The sequence below is a fragment of the Spea bombifrons genome, chromosome 13 (assembly GCF_027358695.1).
Source record: "Spea bombifrons isolate aSpeBom1 chromosome 13, aSpeBom1.2.pri, whole genome shotgun sequence".
NCBI lineage: Eukaryota > Metazoa > Chordata > Amphibia > Anura > Pelobatidae > Spea > Spea bombifrons.
The window spans coordinates 19,941,189-19,963,444 of record NC_071099.1 but is presented as its reverse complement, the minus strand read 5'-3'; the positions used below and the strand labels follow the sequence as shown (position 1 = coordinate 19,963,444).

Sequence of the window (22,256 nt, the reverse complement as noted above, 5' to 3'; positions counted from 1 at the left end):
TTTGCTCGTAAACAATCCTTTGTGACTTAAAGGGTAATCCCTAGCAATGCTCAGAAGATATCCGGTCCATTTGAAAACACATAAGCAGGTACTCCAGTCCTCACCCTCATTCACAGAGCATTCCGGAGCTTTGGAGCGCTCGTCATCTGCTGAAGTTCTCCCCTAAAATGCTCTAAAAATCTGGTTTAACTGGACACACTTCATAACTGAAATGCTCCGTTCCCTTTTTAATTGTGTGGCTCATTTCTGTATTGGAGTGGGAACATAGTATAGATGGGGAAAAACAGAAGTCAATGTAGTTTACATTTTCACCAAATTGATTGAGATGCCAAAATCAAACTAGTTTTTTTTTTATGTTGATTAATAGTGAGAAAAAAAATCCTTCAACTTTATAGGCAGTCAGAATGGATCGCACGTTTGGACCTGAATTCCTTTTCTTGGCATAGGCAGTCCAGCTCGCCAGCCCCCCCGCCGCCATGCTTTCAGTTGTGCATTCAATAGTTTTACAGCACTTACTGTTTTCTTTTTAAGATTGAACCGTGACCCGTTTTAGAAAGTTGCCCCTTGACTGCTTTTTCTATAGAGTAAAGATTTTCCAGGCAAGGACATCTTACAGACCTTCACTGTATTTGTATGTTGAGAAGAAGTCGCCTCTTACATACTAAATAAATCCATCTTAGCCAAATGCCTCTATTAAGTAAAATCATCAATTCATCTTATTCACTTTATAGCTCTTTGTACTTTTTCCAGTTCAGTCACCTCGTTATAGCATTGCATATTCTTAGCGTGGCTTAACGAATGTTTTCGATTAGATGCATCTATCTACACTTTTTAATGCGTGGCATTTACTAATACTACCTGACATGTTTCTTGTGTTTAAAGTCAATTTCCCTGCCCATTCTCCAATTAAATGAAGTCTTTCAATGCACCATTTGATGAATCCGATCAGGACGTTCCTTCTCCGCTAGCTTTATCTTCCACCCTTTCTCTGCACCTTGTGCCTCTACTCTGTTTCTTGTAATAACTCGTTTTTGACCCTTAAGGATCTCCTTCAAACATGCAGTTCTTTCTTAAGGCGACCTGTCTCATTCACATACACCTGCTATCATCTTGATTTAAACATATCTGAAATAAAAATTCTGGCGGACACCTTTCCAGGTACGCCTGTGTGAGACAATGCGATTATTTTTATATTGTTGTTTATATCACAGTGCAACTGAACATCCCCATTCCTGAACGCTACCTCTATTATTACTACAAAAACTCTAAAACCCTTTGTTTTCATGAGATTTACACCCTAGTCTAGTGAAAAGGCGAGTTATCTTAAGACCTCCTCTGTCGCCAAGGTCAAAGAGCACCCCATCACCCGATTCAGTTAAAAAGTGTCCCATTTCCCCTTTTATACATAAACGTGTATCATTAGGTTCTCCTGTTTTATGTGTTTATACACATTCAGTTACAGACCTCTCTGACTTCAATGACCTCGATGTTTATAGTTCTATTTTTGTATTATTTGTAATGTTATTTGTAGTGTAACAGGCAAAGCAGCCGTACTGGTTAATCTGGCTTAGCCCATGTCCGTGTTCACCGGTCTGGCAGTGGATCAGTCGGTGAGGGCGCTGGCAGGACTATCCGCAACCTGCCATAGCAGCTGTGCGATTTACAGACTCGTATGGAAGAAAATGTTACCAAGAACTGCGGTCGGCTGTCTTTTTCTGCATGTGATGCCGGGGACTCTTGACAGAACTTGCATGCGCGTTCTTACTACACCTTTCTTATGAATCTCCGAAGGAGGCCAGAGTATGCCTGTACCTGGAACCAGGATTTATACGCTAACTATGCTGGATGTTTGGGGAACCGAAGTGAATTCCATATAGAAATATTTCATTATTTATTTAGAAGGCAGATAAGGTTGAAACCTTCAATATGTCAAGGGATTAAATAAAAAAAAAGTAGGAGTGTAAGAGCTGGAGAGCATGATTTAAAGTTAGTGGGTGAAATACAAGGGGTTAATGTGAGAGAGTTATTTTACAGAAAAGATAGTAGATGCAAATTTCAACAAAAGCAGTTATAAAAAGGACAGACTGAATGGGTTCATTGTCTTTTTGCCATCGTTTTGTATCTATAAATAAAACCGAAACTCCTGGTGGTCCTTCAGAAGATCGCGGACAATAACTCCTGAATTGCTTACTTGGAGCTTCATGGGAGAGTCAGCTGCTCGGACTACCTTCTTACCAGGGTATAAGCACACGATTTAGAATTTTAATAAAAGATAACCAGGTATCATTTATTGTGTTTTCACTGGAACCTTCAGGTGGTGACACCATGGCGGTGTGGATCCAGGCTCAACAACTGCAAGGAGATGCCTTGCGTCAGATGCAAGCTTTGTATGGACAGCACTTCCCTATAGAGGTGCGACATTACCTATCACAGTGGATAGAGGCCCAGCCCTGGTATGTATCAGCGGTTTCTGTATGGGGGAAATTCTAGGTGCATTAATAAGGGTTCCACCTTTAGCCAAAATATACAAATGATTGACTTCTGTGACGGAACACTGCAGTCCTCCTATATAATTTAACCCAAATGAAAGCCGAGTGTTTCAACTACCACTTGAAGCAGTCGATCTCTGGGAGGAAAGCACTGCGTACGGAGGCAGAAGGTCATTGGTCCTCTTGCACAAGAAAATACCCTTAAGGAACATTATTAAGTGGTACCAAAATACTCCTTTAAGGGTGGCGGATTTAGAAAGATGCCTACTTTCATTTATTGCTGATATATGTATTTGAAACGGTTATAACATATATAATGATATTGTGTTTTAAATGTATATCGAATGGTTATATTTGTCTTGGATCAGATGGGATCTCCACACATTTGGACAGCTAGTTCGGTTTAAGTGAATTTGTTCTCAACAGGCTGACCAGAAGTTTGCTTTTCTGCTCAGATCCAGTGGTTTTAAAATTCATTAGTTTAGGTTTATGTTCGCCGTGTGTACGCGTGATTGAGCTGTTAGCTCTTGTCACCAGGCTGTGTTAACGAGGGAGTGCGGTTTTAATGCGTTCTCTTTTTTTTTTTTTTACATTTTTCCCTTTCATTAGTATGGGTTTTAGACTGCTCTTAAATTGAGACCATTATGTTACACGTGTGGATATGTTTTCAGATGGAAGCCACTGAAAAAAGTATAATAAGGGGTTAGGGGAGAAATCGAGGTTTTTTCTAAATATTAAATATTGATGCCCCCCCCATCCGTTACATAGAAACACTCGGCTAGCTGTGGTCTCTTCCCGATTCTGGTACTCTAGCCTGTCTAATGCTTTTGGCAGTCGATTTGAACGCTGCTGCTAGGAGAAAATGCGCACCGGATCTCCCAAGAGTTTGGTGACCGGATAACTCTACCTTCCAAGATGTGAGCGAGACTCCTTATTGGCGTGGGGGGCGCCGCATCTTGGAAGGTTAGAGCTATAAATCCAGAAGACACTGGACTAAGTATTTTCACCTAAATACCCATACTAATTTTATGCTGGGGCTTTTTAATAAATTGGCCCACTAGGGCAATCTCCTTAAAGCAAAACTAATGCGGAATACATTGGCCAACAGCAACTTTGCTTACCGTGGTGTAAATTTGTGGTGTGAAATATGTGTAATATGGTACGGAACAGATAATTAAATGTAAGCTGAGCTGCATTCCATTTCATGAAGTTGAATTAAATAGATAATAATATTCAGTGGATAATTGGCAGGGACTCTGTGGATCCGGAGAACCCTCAGGATAGCATGAAGGCCACGCAGCTCTTAGAAGGACTTGTACAGGAATTGCAGAAGAAAGCGGAACATCAAGTGGGCGAAGACGGCTTCCTGCTGAAGATAAAACTTGGACATTATGCAACGCAGTTCAAGGTAAGCTGTATACACGGGTACTGATGGAAGAAGAAAATGCTGCCCCATCTAAGGTTCCCTGTTGGATATTCCTTTGTACTTTATTCGTTCTCAGGATATAGAGAGTACACCTCAGGTTATCTTCCGTTATTTTAGAGGCATTGGCAAATTGGATAGATATTTGGAAATAAGGCTGAAGGTACACGTAGGAGGAATTTTGGATTAGTATATTCATAGAAATGTATCCTAAAGGCTATGACTACTGAGAAGAATAATTTAGGATGTATTTATTAATGGCAGTCTGTCCTTCTAAAGAGTAACACTTGGAAAACTACGTGCGCAGCTGTCGGGTTGCCATTTCCAAGTTTTTATTTTTTGCCCTTTTTAATATCGTTAAATATATAAAAAATATTTCTGTTGCTGGAGAATTTTTTAATTACCTATTATGCACTAATGTTTTTTGTAGAAATTATTATTTTAGGTTTTTTGGTTGTCATTACTCGTTATGTTGGGGTCATCTCCTAAGCTGTCATTAAAGTACCATGACAAAGTCATCTTAACATCCCATGCCAAGGATCTCCGTATCCGTTCCTCCTTCTTCTCGTTACTCTCCTAATTGTTGCTTATAGTTGGTGATTTGTTCAGGCACCCTGTGTAAGAGTGAGGAGCGGATAAAATACCCTTCAGAAAGGGGTTGTGTTTTTTTCGCCTTGTAGTTGTAGAAGGTAATTTTGCGTAACACGTCTCCTGTTTGATATACTTGCCGCCAGTCCGCTCCGGTGCTGGCATTGCAGATACCCCAGGTACGTGTCCCAGACCCCATGTGCATGCGGAGAGAGCACTTCCCTGAGACGCGGAAATGGGGGGCTGTAGTTGCTTAAATGTTTAACAATCTACATATGCGCCTCCCAACAGAATACTTACGAAAGATGTCCAATGGAACTGGTTCGATGCATCAGACACATCCTATATCATGAGCAGAGGCTTGTCCGGGAAGCAACTAATGTAAGTAAAAAGAGCGTTTTATAGGTTTCAAGGCGTGATCGTTCCAACGTCAGAGGTTTATTGCGTTGCAAAAGATCTGGAAGTAAGACGGAAATGCCGGGGGTCTTTCTCTGTGGGCACACATTGTACTTTTATGTGGTTTATGTATTACTCTGGGATTCCCTGGATGGCGCAGTCACCATTTTGTGAGCTGCTTTCCTGGTAACCCAGTCTGCTGAAGGCCTCTTGCTCTTAGAAAAATGGATTTCTCTTAAACTTGCTTTATCTGGAGTATTAAGGGACCTATGGGTTGGCCAATTAAATTTGTTCGCTGTCCCAGTTATTTCTAGCTTATTCTTGTGCCATCCCAACCGTTAGACAATGGGGTCCACGTTTGACATCCACGTCAAACTGAAGGGGTTGTTTAGTCTGTTGGGAGCTGACGCAGGATTACTATGTTGGGAGAAACGCTTGCTGTAAATAGGAAGGCTTTTAGAAGCTCAAGTAAAGGTTGGATTATTACGACAAGTTGGTAGAAATCTTGGTTAATGAATGGTAATGTGACCTCTAATGTTTGTTGGCTAAAGGTGGAATTGTTTGAGGAATTTGGGCAGGTTTATGTTTGTAGAATCCATCCTTTGTAACCAACTAGACAATATACGGGCTTTCTGTGAGTGATTTCTCTTTGGTCGGGTTTAGTGACTTCTAGCAAATAGTTTTTTGTTTTTTTTAAATAACGTTATATTATTTTTGGGTCAGGAAGAAAGATGTCTAGTTTGTGCTACCCCTGATTATTAATGGGTTTGGTAAATAACAGCACCTCTATTCCTAACATTAATGACGTACATCCAGTTCGTGATCATCTCCATGTGCTTTTCACTTTGTGTTCGCAGTCCACTTCTCCAGTGGGTGGTCTTGTGGATACCATGTCACAGAAGCACCTACAGATCAACCAAACGTTTGAGGAGCTGCGGCTTATTACACAGGATACAGAAAACGGTCTTAAGAAGTTGCAGCAGACGCAAGAATATTTCATTATTCAGTACCAGGAGAGTCTAAGGATTCAAGGTAAGCAAAGCGATGAATACTTTAATAGCATTAATACAGAACATCCTGGGGGGGCAGGTATTTGCCACAATCCCCCAAATTATTTGCCGTGGCATAGCTGAGTAGGGATATGGAAGGGATTTCATCTAACTTTACATTAACCTGCATTTCTAAAATCAGAGGCAACTCGGAGCTCGTATGTTGCCCAGCTAAAGCAGGATTAAGTAGCAGCGTGCCCTATACTGGGCATTGAAATAACGTTCTCTTTGTGGTTACTGGTGTAATGGGAGCTGCGTATGTGAATGCAGGTAAGAATCCCTTTATATGATGATTAATGAACCTCTGGTGGCGACGTGCCGCCGTCATAATTACCCGTTTATGTGGATGTTTTCTGATCCCTTTGGAAGCAATAACTTTGAGAGAATATTCCAGCTGATGCATTTATATTGTATTTATAACCAGTAGAATATATCATATTTTCCTTAAATATAGTGTCCTGTTTTTAGAAAAAAAACTAAATTTTCAGTCTAGAGGCTTTGTTTTTGTTTCTTTTGCAGGAAATTGGCTTGTCTTTTCCTCAGTCCAACTAAAACCAGCCCCTTTCATTTATTACGCCCTTCCCTCACATATTTAATTACCGTCATTTGACAACAAATACACGTAAACAGCAGCAAGAGAGGGTGGTTATTATGTGACCTTAATTACATATCGAGTGGTGTTCTTATACAAATGGTTTAAAGGATTCTCAATTGCTATGTCCTCCCTGAAATAATAAAATATCCAGGAAAATTGCTTTTCATCGTTTTCTTTTATTCCCCATGCCCCGCCATTAAAAAAAGAACCCCCCAGTGCTACAACTGTTAAGCTACCTGCCGCAATTATGTGCCGGTATATACAACGTTTGGTTGTGTTTGTATGCGATGTGTAAAGATAATTGACTGTCTTACCCAGGGACTTTCTAAATGAGCTGGCCTTCCAAATAGTTAACCCTTTAACAACGTTGAGTTTAGTCATTTGCTTTTTGTGGCAACCAAATTCTGGTGATGCTATCTAGAGGTAAAGATATTGTGCATTATCTCCAACTGTATTCAGTCAAGGGTTTTAACTGTGATCTATGGATGCGAAAAGTGTGTGTGTAAAATACATAGAACATATTGTGACAAATCCCTTTTAGCCGAGGGCTATAAGTCACTTTTTCAGTAGAACATGATGCTTTAGGCTCAGGACCAGCAATGTTATGGTGAACTGTGATTTTATTTACAAGGGAATACAGCAACTGCTCCAAAAAGCTTAACCATAAAAATTTAAGACTAGCTTACAATTGGAGCTCTCTCTGGCCTATATTTTGCTGGCCCATATTGACCAGCCTAAACGCTAATGTAAACCCTCCCTGCCATTTCCAACTAAGCCAGGCTCTGGAAGACCTCCCTAGACAGCACGGTCCAACTTAACCCCTAGGACTTAACCCCTTAAGGAGAATGGGTTGTCCTTAATCCCATGTATGGGCTTTGTCATGAAGGGGTTAAATGTCAATTTCCAGCACTTGTTCCAGGCATGGACTGTGATGGCTTCTCCATTTTGGCTTTATTTTTCTTGATTAAATTATGACATATTATCTAATATGTCAAGTTGTTCATCTGAGGTTGTATTTACCTAATTTGTAGACTTGCTAAGGAACAGATGATCGTTATTATGCCCCGATAGGTAAAACCATAGAACTTTCTTTTCCACACGACTGTAGACACAATGTGCGTCAGGCAACCAGGACAGCTTTCCTTTTTTACGTAGCTCAGTGTCTCGATTACAATCTGTTTTTCCACACAGCCCAGTTCTCCCAATTGAACCAACTCGGCCCCCAAGAGCGCATCTCCAGAGAAGCCACACTGCAGCAGAGGCAGGCATCCTTGGAGAACTGGCTACAGAGGGAAGCCCAGACCCTACAACAGTACAGATTGGTAAGCTTTTAATTTACTCGACAACAGAGACACGAGACCTGGGCATAGTGTTATATTCACGCGCTGCAGACATTGAAAGAAAAGTTTACCATTTAATGTTGCAGTGGATCTTTTTTGCTGAATGTTTGAGTGTAAAATGTATATTATACAGTATTGTTTTTATTGTCTGCCTGACTTATATGATCATTGGTGTATTCAAGCCTCACTTTCATTCAACAAATTACACTTCCTTCCATCTGACGCTCGCTTCACTTTTATTTCTCGATATATTATATTCAGATCATTGTGTCTCCCACTTTTTTCTGTACCCTTTGGTTCAATAACAATCACTCGTATTTCCTTTATAGCGCTATTGTGTGTTCTTCTTGCTCGCTCTTGTTGCTTCATAAAACCATGCCCTCTTTTAATCTTGTCTCATCAGGATTTATCGGAGAAGCATCAAAAAACTCTCCAACTCTTGCGTAAACAACAGACAATCATTTTGGATGACGAACTGATTCAGTGGAAGAGGCGTCAGCAACTGGCAGGGAATGGTGGACCACCGGAAGGCAGCCTTGACCTTCTTCAAACCTGGTGTGTAGTCTCTTTGTCAAGCATTTTGTTCTTTTCCTAATGTCATTCCCTTAAGAATCAGTTTCTACGGTATACATGTATATCAAACAACCAACAACATCTTAAAAGTACAGTGATCCGAAATTTGATAGACAAAACTTTACTAATACTATTTAAAAAACAAACAAACAAAAACCCCAACATATTTCATCACTTTAGCAAGCGCCAGAATAGTTGTAAATATAGTTATTTTTCTTTAATTGGTAAAGAGCTCCATGTTTTGAAGAAACAATCTTACAGCTCCTTTTAAAACTGATTGCTATTACAATTTTTCCCCCATAAAGCGTTAGCCGATAAATAATTATCTCAGTACTTATTAATGAACGTACTTAGTATATTAGCGTGCGAGGTCTGTGCCTCCTTTGGCAGATATTCGTATCCTCCCTCGTCGTTTGGCCGCGTGTCATGTAGTAATTTTCTAGCAAATATTGGCGTTCACATTTATTTTTTGTGCACATCTAGGTTTCTTGATTGTTGGTTTATTTTGCTGGGAACGCTGGGTTTCATACATTTCAGTAACACTTTGGTGTTTTTGCTTGGGTCTTATATGGTTTGATATATACAATATATACAATATGTGATGACTCTTCTCATTTGTTGTTTCTATTGACCCCTGAACTCGACCCATTTGTTCCGCTTTACATATTTGTTTTAATTTTGCGATTGTTTAGTTTACCAGCATTTTCCCAGTCCTTTTGGTTATTATGTCATATTATATTATGTCATATTGAATAAGAATTATTAGATTGTTGGGGAGGATACCCCTTCTCAGCTGTACTGTATTTTATACTGATTATTATATGAATAATTGCAGCACATCAAAATAAGTTTGATGAAAGATAAGAAATTCAGAGTATATTACATTAGGGTAAGAATAAAACAACCAAACACAATTTCACGGGGCTCAGCAATTCTGTGAAACCGGAATTCAATTTGATGACTAATATCTTTTAATGTATCGAACGCACATCTCTTGCATTTTGTATAGAGTTTTCTGATGTGACTTCTCTCTGTCTCAGAAATGTATAGATTGAAGCGGTAGAAAGCCATTGTCTATTAAGCTGTATCTTATTTAGATTAATATTCTCTAATGGCTTAGCCTTCTCTATTCACTCACTTTCTTCCTCGTAACAATTACGCAGAAGCAAAGTTATCAAATGAGAGCAGAGTGCCAAATCATCGTATGTTCGTATGTAAGTAGAAAAGAAGGGATTAAAATGAAAAGTAATTTTCATAACAATAAACCGATATACTTAAAGTCACAGCGCATTTACACACCCAGACAAAGCCCGTTTCTTTTTTATGAGGCTGTCATGTTTTGATTTCTGTAATCCATTGTTGTTCATTTTACCATCTAAGGTGTGAAAAATTGGCAGAAATTATCTGGCAGAACCGACAGCAAATCCGGCGGGCTGAGCATCTGTGTCAGCAGCTTCCCATCCCAGGACCGGTGGAGGAGCTCCTCGCCGAGCTAAATGCCACCATCACCGACATAATCTCCGCATTGGTCACCAGGTAACACACTTATATTATATTATATGATATTTATATCAGCCTTAAACTCACTTTGTCTCTTTAACTTCTTACTGCTTCATGTGCTGCATCATACGATGGCGCAGTATAAATCAATAAAATAACCATTAAGCATATGAAAATTCCATATAACAACTGAAAGAAGAAACAGTTGCAAGAATAGGTAATAAAGTTTCGTGTTCTCATACTCAACTGTTGTAATTAAAGGACAACTTCACTCATAAATGGAAATAAAATATATATACTGGAGTAGTTTTGACTTTGTACTAAAGTCTGCTTCCTAAACATATGCGCGTTATCAATGGGACTGGCAGCCACCAGTCCCTTATTTTCTAGCGGAATGTCTCCAAAATGAGACCCAATATTCATTAAACATTTTAGAAATCAAAACTAAACTGCCCTTTTAGATGGCAGCCGCTGACACATTTTGATTCATTTTGTTTATTTTACTTGTTTTGTTATTTTTTTACATTTCTAGAAATGAAATAAAAAAAAAAAAAGGGTGTAAAAACAAAACAAAAAACATCTTAGTGCTGATCATACTTGGAGAGAAAACTCTCTGTCTATGTAAAGATGAACACGTTGAGTAAGGTAGTGCAGGACAGAGAGAGAGAAGGGGGAACACCCAGCAATAAACAAAGTATTAGAGAGACGGGTAATTTGAGGCAATGAAACTGCCACAAATTCACAGGTAAAAAAAAAAAAAAAAAAGAGATCAAAGCAGAAGATGACTTATCTGAGTGTGTCGGGATCCGGCAGCCAGTGGCAGCTTAATCGTAAAATGAAGGTGTTAAATGTGTTGTTTTAGGACTGATTGCTTTGTCACCTTTAAAATATCCAAGTAGTAAAACAACAAAGAAGTTATGTTTTATGTGGAATAAGCCATAGATTTATCATTATGGTGTCATTTCCCTGCGAACCTGGGTGCTGTTTGTCATTCTTGAACTAAAAATAAACAATGTCGGATTCCTCGACGGAGATCAGTAGGAAGTTGTTACCAAAGTGAGTTTAGCGATTTCACAATCCAGGATCCACATGCCAGGGAGATCAGGCTTGGTTCAGCGTTCAGCTATTAAAGAGTTAAGCTATTGAAATGCCGTTACTTATCTGAGAAATCCTAGCAATTCAGAAATGCATTTCATGGCGGTGTTCTCTGTCTCTACGCAGCACATTCATCATCGAAAAGCAGCCGCCGCAGGTCCTGAAGACGCAGACTAAATTTGCTGCAACTGTTCGGCTTCTAGTGGGTGGCAAGCTTAATGTCCACATGAACCCACCGCAGGTGAAGGCGACCATCATTAGCGAGCTGCAAGCCAAAGCTCTGTTGAAGAATGAAAACACACGCAAGTAATGACTGACATGGGTCTATTTCGGTTTTTTTTCTAAGTATTTTGTGTCTCTTGCTTCTTCCCTGAATTTTTTTTTCTAAATCTCCATGGGATTTATTTGCAGGGAGTGCAGTGGGATTGAATGCATTCTGGGTATGAGGTGATCACGGTGTTGTACCGTCCTAAAACCCACAATTATAAGTATAGGAAGAATAGAAAATGTGTTAATAAATAATAAATATTTTACTATATGCCTTACTCAATTACAAAATTGTATCAATAGGTTAAGCCTCATCCTTATGCACACCTTCCAGTTCTCCTAGTTGTCCGAAGTCTGGGTGGTCTGCTGCTGACCTAGTCCTGTAATTCCTTCATTCATCCCATTCATCAACAATGAGCCTGCCTTCTGGCAGCAGACCAGGTTTAAGTGTGAAAAATATGCCCGCAAGGTATTAGGTGCTAAAATTAGTAAATTATCTTTGATCTTGAAAACCTGAATACAGAGAAAAATCCAAAATTGTGACCCAGGTTTTTCCATTTAACAAATTCTTATAAAAAGTAGCATGTGTAGGCACGTGAACTGCTTTCTGTCTTCTAATTTAATCTTCCGTGTACATTGCTTCATATTATCTGCTTGCTGCTCATCTTCAGTGACTCTCTTATTACGTGGGTTATCAGTAGCCGTTATCACATCGGATCATACATAGATTAATTATAAACGGATCACCCCATTCTTAGTTTGGTATGGCTTTCTGTTTATCGCTCCCTTTCCTTTGGGTTCCAATTTTGGTCAATATTCATTTGAACCCTTTAACCGCTAGGTCTTTCATTCTGTGAAGTCATTTAGCACTCCTTAGGTCGGTCTGAACCGTCGCAGCACATGAGAGAATACTTTATCTTGTGTTTGTGGTAAAGAATCTCCTTTCTGTCGCAGTGAAAGCAGCGGTGAAATCCTCAACAACTGCTGTGTGATGGAATACCACCAGGCCACCGGCACCCTCAGCGCGCACTTCAGGAATATGGTATTAATGTATTCTTTAGTATATCACTCAAATCTGCGTGTTTGTCAGCGTCTAATTCATGAGAGCCTGCAGCGGATATGCTTGTGAGGCTCGCTGAATGCTTTGGATTAGGAGCCTGGTGCGGCGGCACATCTTCTCTCTGATTATACCAATTGTGGTAAATGCTGTAGATTTTCGCTAAAATGTGACTTAGAGTTTCAACGGCAAACTTGTCAGAATCCCCTGGGAAGGTAGATTGCGCAAGTTTCATTGTTAATGTTATCACACAGCAGCTAGCGAAGCTTCAACTCCTAGAAATGTGGTGATGGCAATTACTCCCACTACCGTGAGTGAAAACAAAGGCGAGCCCACCTATACAGATGACACGAATTCCCTGAAGGCGCTCGGGTTTAGTCTCTTCAGTTAAGGATAAAGTGGAAATGCTGCGAGGGAAGGGACAATGGGGACATCGCTGTAAATGAAGTCTCCTGGCAGGGGACGCGATGTTCGACTCGCCTCCTTTTCTTAAGAGGGAAGAGCGCTGGCTCGTGATAAATGGTTGCAGGTATATGTTGCACTTCATATGCCCGCCGAACCAATGGAAAGTCCAAATAAGATCATTTACATCTCCGGTGTCTATCGGACTTTATGGGCTAAGCCCAGTCTAAGCTGTTGCTATCCTGGCTGCCATATCATGCATCTTTTTTGCACAAAGGTATCCGTCCGTTTTTAGTTTCTGTTGTCACAATATTTTAGAAATAAAAGTAAAATATATGGGGCCAAAAATATTAATTTAACAGCATTTAAGGGGGTGGCAGTTTTTTTGTTTTTTTTTAACGGTTTCTATTGTTTAAGTTTGTGGGGGTGCAACAAACGTTTACTATTTTTTTCTCATTACTTTCAGTAGGTCATCAAAATTGTAAGCAAATGTATTGGCAAGCATTGAACCGACATAAAGGGAAAAAGTGCACAGTTATTTGCTTTATTAATCTTGCCCCATCAGATTGATAGAAGTCCTCGGAGTTGCTTTTCGCTGTAGCAAGCGTACCTACGGTTTATATATATATATATATTTATAGACGGATAGATATATTTTCCTAGGCTCTAGAGGGTTTCTAGATGTTCACGATTGACCTTGGTAAACTAATCGAGTAATCCTGTACTTCTCGCTCGCAGTCCTTGAAGAGGATCAAGCGCTCAGACAGACGGGGAGCGGAGTCTGTAACCGAGGAGAAATTCACAATTCTGTTTGAGTCCCAGTTTAGCGTGGGGGGAAACGAGCTCGTATTCCAGGTCAAGGTAATGGGCTAAAGAGCTGTAAGCGTCCTTAAATGGTCCACGTTGTCTTATTTAATTTTTAAAGGATACTACAAGCCAAATATGGTATCATTTAAAAGAAAAAATAAGTATATATGCCAATGTTTAAATGTTCGTTTTCAGCTATTTGAAAGGTACATTTTAAAATAAACGTTAGATTTATATCCCCTGCATCTTTCTAATGGATTATTTCACATTCTGATGCATTGTTACATGCTGTCACAGTTTGCTGTTCATTGTGCGGTGCCAAAGTGCTTGATACTGTCCTGTTTATCCATTGTACAGCGCTCTTGAATATGATGGTGCTACGTAAAATAATAAATAATAATGCACACTATAGTCACTAATTTGTAGCCTCTCTGAGGTCTTCCCACGGTAAAGCCCTGCAGCCCTATTATTCTGGAAAGTGCATTATTCTGGGCAATCTGGAACCCGCGGTCACTCGGACGAGGCCCTTTAATGACTTTTAACCAGCATTTTCTTCTTTCCTTGCAGACGCTCTCTCTCCCTGTTGTGGTTATTGTCCACGGAAGCCAAGATAACAACGCCACTGCCACGGTACTCTGGGACAACGCGTTTGCTGAGCCAGTAAGTGAATCTTTAAAACTAAAGCTTGGGTTTATATTGGGATGGGAACAGGTTTTTTCTTTTCTATACAATAATATCTGCTTAAAATGTGTCTGTTACCAAAAAGATTTTCCTTCCCTAGGGCCGTGTACCGTTCGTAGTGCCAGACAAAGTGTTGTGGCCCCAGCTATGCGAGGCTCTGAATATGAAGTTTAAATCAGAAGTTCAGAGTAACCGCGGGCTGAGTGATGAGAATCTGGTATTCTTGGCTCAAAAACTCTTCAATAACAACAGCAATAGTAAGGAAGACTATAACAATCTGACTGTGTCCTGGGCCCAGTTTAACCGGGTAAGTTGCTCCAAATCTAATGGCGGCGGTAATCTGTTTGTGATGGAGGTCGCTTATAGGTCGATTTGATTGATTTGCTTGTCGGTGTCCATTAGTGAGGCGCTGTGTTCTCGTTCCTCTGTGGATGATGTGGGTTACGCATGCGCTCATGGCTCAGGGGTGTTAAAGGGAAGTCTCATCGCCACAGCTTCTAGAAACTTACATATTTAAAGTGCCCCCTAGCAGTTAGAAACTGACTGGAACACAGCGAGCTTTCTGTCTATAGAAAGAGACACAAACTGGGTGAGAAAATAAAGTATGAAAGGAAGAGAAGGGGCGATTCGCTTAACAGTGAGTTGTGATGAGATCGGTTTGGTTATCGCTACCAGCTGTTTGCGAATTGAACTCTGTTGCACCAGTAAAAAGCCATATGAAACACAATGAAGGCATGTGACAGTCAAAGCAATGAGACCCCCACGTACACGAATCGAGACAGCTTTAAACAATATCAGATGAGTTTATTGCCCTGTCCCCTCGAAAACCCTTTTCATTTCATTAACATGTTTCAATATGTTAAGGTGGTCTGCAGTATGCATTTATAATGGTTCCCCTTTGAAGACAGGCGCTGTACTCAGTTGCTTTATTTCTCGTAAAGTAAAATGAAATAAGTTGTCATTGTCCGTTTCTGCTTTGTATGTCGGAGTGACCGGGATTATTCTTTGTATCCCGCTACCTTTTTACACAGGAGAATCTCCCTGGATGGAATTACACCTTCTGGCAGTGGTTTGACGGCGTGATGGAAGTGCTGAAAAAGCATCTGAAGCCTCACTGGAATGACGGGTGAGCGGCGCTGGCCGCCTTCCTTCTGTATTTTGTTTCTCTATAGTTTGAACTTTAGAGGTGACAAATACACAGCTTATTTCTGTCTTATTCCTTTAGAATAAATTCTCTCAACAATATAAAATAGACAATCGGCATGGAAAATCTCTTTGATTTGTGACATTTCATCATTAGCGAGGAAATAAGAGTTTTAGATTAGTCCCGAAAGCACGCTAAACAATTGGCATATAATGTGTTAAAACGGTAACTTTATCAATAGATCGTGAAACTTCCTATAAGAGCGTCCTCGGTTAGGTGCGTGTTCTATGTCACTGATGCTTAGGCATGAGCCGCGTGGTTCTAATTAACCATTGCAGTGTCTGTAGAGGGCCGGGAACTCTACGGTTACAGCTGCACCTAATTAAATGCGTCGGACGCATTGGTGGATTGAATTTGTAAAGAGTTGGGGCCTCCTGTACAATTTCCGTACTTGAAATGTAAAATGCATAACTTGGTGTGTTTTTTAAAGTCTGAAATCAAAGCATATCTGGAGTCTGGAATTCTCTGCATCCATTTAAAGATTACCATATGTAGGGGGCTTGAAATATCACCGTGAATCTGCTCGTCTTGCCGTGTAATGTAGGATTTTCCATTCTCTGTGCAGGGCCATTTTGGGGTTTGTCAACAAGCAGCAGGCTCATGACATGCTGGTGAACAAGAGAGACGGGACTTTCCTCCTTCGCTTTAGTGACTCAGAAATTGGGGGCATCACCATAGCTTGGAAGTTCGAGTTGCGTAAGTTTGCCCATCTCCAATCTGTAAAACAAGATTGCCGCTTGGTCTATAACATTAGACGGACCGTAGGCTCGTATGGTTCCCTGGAAGTCGTTCACACCGTTGGTGGTGTGGCGGCGGTTTTGTGGTAGTCGTTAATACCGTTGGTGGTGTGGCGGCGGTTTTGTGGCGGTTTTGTGCTAGACTCTCCTGTCTTTCTATGTTTCTAGCGGACCGAGCCTTGTGGAATCTGATGCCTTTTACCACGCGGGATTTCTCCGTACGTTCGTTGGCAGATCGTCTTGGAGACCTTAATTACCTCATCTATGTGTTTCCTGACCGGCCGAAGGATGAAGTTTTCTCCAAGTATTACACCCCGGTACTTTGCAACACATGTGAGTATGATGACTGGGCACACCGTTTTTAAACGAATACTCAGCTAACCGGGTACTGCGTAAACAACAGGGACTATAGTCTAAAATGCACCGTGACTTGGCCTATTCACGAATAACTCCCATAATGTTCTAGCTGCCTAAAGCGTAGTAATAACCTGGAGGGTCACCCCTTATCTATAATTAGGGCATAATATCATTTGTGCCTGATGTATTTTTACCACTATATCATATGATGTGATGCATGGGTTGCCTTAAATTAGGTTTCTATGAATAGCTTAACTTGGCCTGAAACAAAATGTCACCTAAAATTTAACTATAGCAAAAAATACAAAAATTGGCCCAAAAACGTGTCCTAATCCCCAATATTCAAAGGTTTAAAGGTCGGGGCAGACATTTTTTAAACTAATACTCCCATTACTTTTAGCTAACCAGAAACTGCATAAGCAAAGCCGGCGTTAAAGTTGAAAAACAACTGGTGGACTGTAAACTAAAATCTGTTTCTGTTGCCAGTTGGCCTTTGGCTCTCCACCTATTAAAGAATTAGAATTCCCATAATATTTTGCTTGCGTAAAGTGAGCTAAAACTCCCGTAGCACAGTGAGAGGCTGCATCATGTGTCGGATGAGTAACGTGTCTGATGTGCACACTTTTCTGAATCTGCTTTGCATTGCTTGCCTGCGTCATGCCCGCTACGTTAAACTGCCTCTTCTGTCACTTGCAGCCAAAGCGGATGGATACGTGAAACCACAGATCAAGCAAGTGGTGCCAGAGTAAGCACCTTTTACTCCTTTCTGTCTTTTATTACATTTATGTAAGAATATGGCCAGAGCTGATTGGAGAGGATGTGACGCATACTACATAAAAAAGATATTTCATTTGTGCAACCCATACATTTATTTATACAGAATGGTACTGACGTGTATCCTAGCCGGTCGTATTTTAGGACAACACATGAATTAATCACAAATATCCCGCTTACCGTCAGGCAGGGATATCCTGATAACGTGGCCTATGGGGTTCTAAATTAGACCAATGTACAGCCAGCGAGATTATCTGTCCAAACACATTTTAGCTTTTACCTCCCTTTCATTCTCCATGGCACATTGTCTTTTTCTTCTCAAACATGTAGACTCATTTTTGCAACCTAGTTACATATATAAAAACAAAAATGAAATATGTATATAGGTGTGTGTGTGTGTGTGTGTATATATATATATATATATATATATATATATATATATATATATATATATATATATATATATATATATAATTATTGTTTTATATAGCGCCATCATATTCCATATGAAACAGAAACAATCTGGTGTGTGCATGTATGTATGTATGTATGTATGTATGCATGTATGTATATAATATCTTTTGTATATATTTATGTTTTAAGGTTTGTTGCCACTGATGTTATCCCAGCAAGCAGCTACATGGACCAGGCAGCATCCCCTGCCGTGTGTACTCAGTCGCACTATAATTTGTACCAGCAAAAGTAAGTAGCCTTACTTAAAGAGAGCGCTATAGGTTAATGCACCAAATGATTTTAGGTGAGTGCTTCTCTCGCGTTTCAAAGAAGTAACATTTGGAAGGCACAATGGGAAAAAAGCACCTAAAATCTCCCTTTTTCTCCAACTGTTTCTGACTGATTTAAAAACAGGCCACATATCAGAGTTCCTGTTGGCCTTAGGGAAGCGCCATATTTTGGCATAAGGTGGCTCGTGATTGTCCTATTCTCGCTTGAAACTGTCCCAGCTTTACTGTGTAGGTCTGCAGGTCTCTGTAGTACCTTTTCTGTGCAACCTAATGTGCACCGGCCAGATATGATGTCATACCTCAGGACAAAGAAGACGCATATGTCTTGGGTTAGATAGAAAGCTGAGGCCACAAACTGCAGGCCGTACGACTGCATGTAGTAAGCACTACCGTGTGGATTTGGTCTGATTTTTATTCATTATAATTAAAACAGGCACACTCCTGCCCATTTTTGTTTACAAGTATCACATCAAAAACCTGCAATGGCCTCCTAAGTCTCTGCAGTAAAAGGAAGGTTATTGCACCAAAATGAAATGAAGCACGCTGTAATGCTAAACTGCATGATTGTGTATGGGCCCGTATTTAGTGCTCAAAGAAGACTTTTTATTTCCATGGTACTTCCCTTTTAAATTGGCTTTAACTTGCTCATTTGTATAATATATCCTTAGTCTATTCAAGATGACATGGGCTGAGTGGCTTTCAAGTGTCATCATATTCCAGCTGTTGTTGTTCAAGGTAACGGGATAAATATGTTGTGTGATGTCATACGTGTAGAATCCTGAGGGCGATTGACTACATTTTCAGGATGTTCTTGCCAACACCAGTTATTTGATTTTCGTTGACGTCAAACCTTTCTGCTCTTTCGCAGCCCGGACTCTGTGCTGGATCCTGATGGGGAATTTGATCTGGATGATAGCATGGATGTCGCTCGCCATGTGGAAGAGCTTCTCCGGAGACCCATGGATAACAGCCAGTGGATACCCCATGCCCAGTCCTGATGCAGCCCTCTTACCACTCCCCACTGCCTCTAATTATAAAAAAAAATGTGAATTGTTTTCACACAAGTTCATTTTGGTATTTTGTGCATGGTGAATACAAGTGTTTTTTGTTTTTTTTTATCTTTATTTTGTAATTTTTCGGTACTTTTTTGAAACCTACCTTTTCCCCTTTTCTGTTTTAACTATTTCACTCACCACGCTCCTTTCCATTAATTTCATTTTTTTAATTTCATATTTTGTTTCCAAAATGTATAACTTCAGTGCGCGAAAGGCAAGCCAGGTGTTGCAGTGCAATGTCTACCTTGCCTTTTGTGGCAGTGAAGGACTAGGGTTTGGCGAACCAAATTAAGCTACACATCAATCATGTTTACTCGGTATAAAAACGTGACTGCGCCCTAGTTCTGAATGGGTACTAAAAAGAAAAAGAGATAATATAATGAAATAGTGCGTAGACTTAAGAAGCATTTTTGTAATTAAAAAAAAATAATATATTCAAATACAAACATATCATTGTAACAGTATAGTGTTTACAGGACTAACATTAAACATAAAAGACGATTTATTTGGAGTACAAACTTCCATTTAGGGAGACAAAAACAATTCTAAGCTCATAGACGTTAAGGTTAAGAAACAAATGGAACTGGCTAGTGCTGAAAATGACCATGAGTTACAGTCTGTTTATTCTTGGGCAGAATAAGTAAATTGCACCGAATATTTCCTAAATCGCGTTCACGTTAAAACCCTGGCGCTTTGGAAAGACTGAGCTTTGAGAATTGTGAGTGCACGAGAGTGTGCAGGAGCCGTCATACGTTTCACCTGCAAATGAATAATGATATTGCACTTATTTCCCAAATAATATACGTAGAACGTAGTGGTCTAAGTGGTCTAAGACTTGATTGAATGTCTTGTTATAATTTTGGAAAAGAAGGATGGGATTAGTCCTCCTTTTCCACGCTGTCCATAACTGAGACATAACACTAGGTGATTTCCGGAATGGCATAAATCATCCTTTTCAAAATACATTTGCCGTCAGTCCTCTTCGGTAGCACCGTATACATGTCTGGTAACAACCCATAAAGCTATTAGTAATGCTTGCTTTCCACAGAGAACAAATGCACAAACGCGGACGTGTCCCTGTATGATCATCCAGTTCTTGGGTTTAGTGTGTGCTAGGTGACCCGGGTTTGGCTACACTAAGTCTTTATCCCTGTCTCCAGTTCCGATTCTACTTCTGCTTTGTGTCTGGCGTACATGTTGGTGATTTACCGTTACATTTGGCAGTCTTTTGAATTCATGAAGGAAGGCCGTTACTGTTGCAGGTTGCCTTTAACATTAATGTTGAATAAACAATTTATTACATGCTGCAGTTGCCTGAGATTTAGAATCTGGAGCAACATGGCTATCCCGAGGTATATATCCCGCTTGATAGATGCAGGTTGAGCGAAATAACTTGGCCAGTATAAAGCTGTGGTGTTACTGGAAGCTTTGGCAATTGTAGGTAACGGGCTGTCTCAGAGGTAGCCGGGTATTGTATAATTCACAATCCAAATATCTCCATCTAGTTTGGTTCATTTGGATGAAATTCATTTGGATTCCAGTAAATAAATATGTTAAGGCTAAACAAACTTTTGAGATATGAGTTCCATATGAGGCTATAACCTTCTTTTCTAAAATTGCACAGGGCGTCATGGTATATTTTACAAAACACAGTGATTCCTCTTCACGTTCTTAAAAATACAGACTATTTTTTGTTTCACAGCAACCTACTATACTTTCCCCACTCAGCTCTCCCTCACCCGAAGGGTAATATGTGCAAAATCCCAGTCCTCTGTGGTTAATTCTACATGAGAGGGTTCTCTCCTTGCAGCAGAGATGTCACAGCAATTTATATGCTATAACTGATGTTTGCCAAATTTGCAGTCCAGATTACTGTTTTAGAAATGGGATATTTGTCATCGGAACGCCATAATTTTTTTGTTTTTTAGTGGTGATATGTTACAACAGCATAATCGTGTGGTTTCCTAAATGCAAAATGTTTATCTTAAAGGGACTCTGTTGCCAAAATGGGGTTTATGCTGTAAAGTAGATCATTTGCAGAATGTCTTTCTAGCAAGCATAGAGCATCTCATGTAGCAGGAGGATTTGGGGGACTCGTCCTTCATTTGTGACATCCACTTATGACACAACGAGCTCCCTTAATAATATCATCATTTATTTGGATATGGGTTCCAAAATCGAGTTATTTGTTTACTATTGTGTTAGTAGCGCTCACCCGCTGTAATTACCGTGGAGTTGCAGAGTCCGTTTAGGTAATGCAAGTATTTTAGATCTTTTGCTCCTGCTGGCGTCTTTTGAAGCTTTTATGTCATATTCTCCAGTCAGGAAATATTTCTTACTGTAGTCATCTGCTACATTAATTAAATCAAGAGAGACTCTTAAAAACTCTTCTATTGCAATAGAGCAGCTGCAGTCAAATACTAAGTGAAATATGCTGCTCCCTATTACAGAAAATAATAATTTGGTTACTGGTTTATTCAATAATATCGGATCTACTAGTAGATTGCTGCACTTTTGCAGCTAAGATGAAAATGGGACGCTCCATCAACCTGAATGACCCTCAGCTGAGCATTCTATATTGCGGCTCAGAGGTATTATGAAACAGGACTTTTTTGGCAAAAACATTGCATATATTGTGCCTAAAGGGTGAGGTTTTCGTTCGGGCGACTAGCAGCGGTCACTGAATGAACAGTCCATATTCCATTTTGCTAAAAACCGAAGTCTCCTGTAGTCTCACTTTCTAAAGGGGGCTTCGAAACAACCTCCCTCTGCTGCATGATCTGCTCGGGGTACAGACGGCAGCGATGGATCATAAAATTCACAAATGTCTTCCACTAAGAAGATCTGCCGCCAACAAAAGCGATAGAAGTAGGGATGTGCTTTGTATGTGAAAGGGAATGGCTGGACGCAAGGCTGGTAACACTGTATGAACGTGAGGGGAACGGAAAGAGATGGGGCTTTACTGTCGCTCCTACCACGCAACCAGGGCAAGAGGGTGGATTGGGTAATACCTTAATATCCAAGTTTGATCAAACATTGCTGTATTAACACACAATCCTAAGCATAACAACATGCGCTCACTGATGTCAGGGGAAACATTTGGTCTTTGGAAGATGTAAGTCAT

General features: G+C 40.1%; 1 protein-coding gene across 1 annotated transcript; it reads left to right on the top strand.

The window, feature by feature from the left end:
- Positions 1-2,319: 2,319 nt before the first annotated feature.
- Positions 2,320-19,528, top strand: LOC128471853 (signal transducer and activator of transcription 5B). Its single transcript, XM_053453831.1, has 18 exons — positions 2,320-2,453; positions 3,741-3,897; positions 4,792-4,881; positions 5,754-5,928; positions 7,732-7,862; positions 8,284-8,435; positions 9,834-9,989; positions 11,175-11,354; positions 12,270-12,357; positions 13,513-13,635; positions 14,149-14,241; positions 14,363-14,569; positions 15,294-15,388; positions 16,032-16,162; positions 16,372-16,536; positions 17,257-17,305; positions 17,938-18,036; positions 18,946-19,528. The coding sequence occupies exons 1-18, from the start codon at positions 2,326-2,328 to the stop codon at positions 19,073-19,075; spliced, it is 2,349 nt and encodes a 782-aa protein (XP_053309806.1). The 5' UTR covers positions 2,320-2,325; the 3' UTR covers positions 19,076-19,528.
- The last annotated feature ends 2,728 nt before the right edge of the window (positions 19,529-22,256 follow it).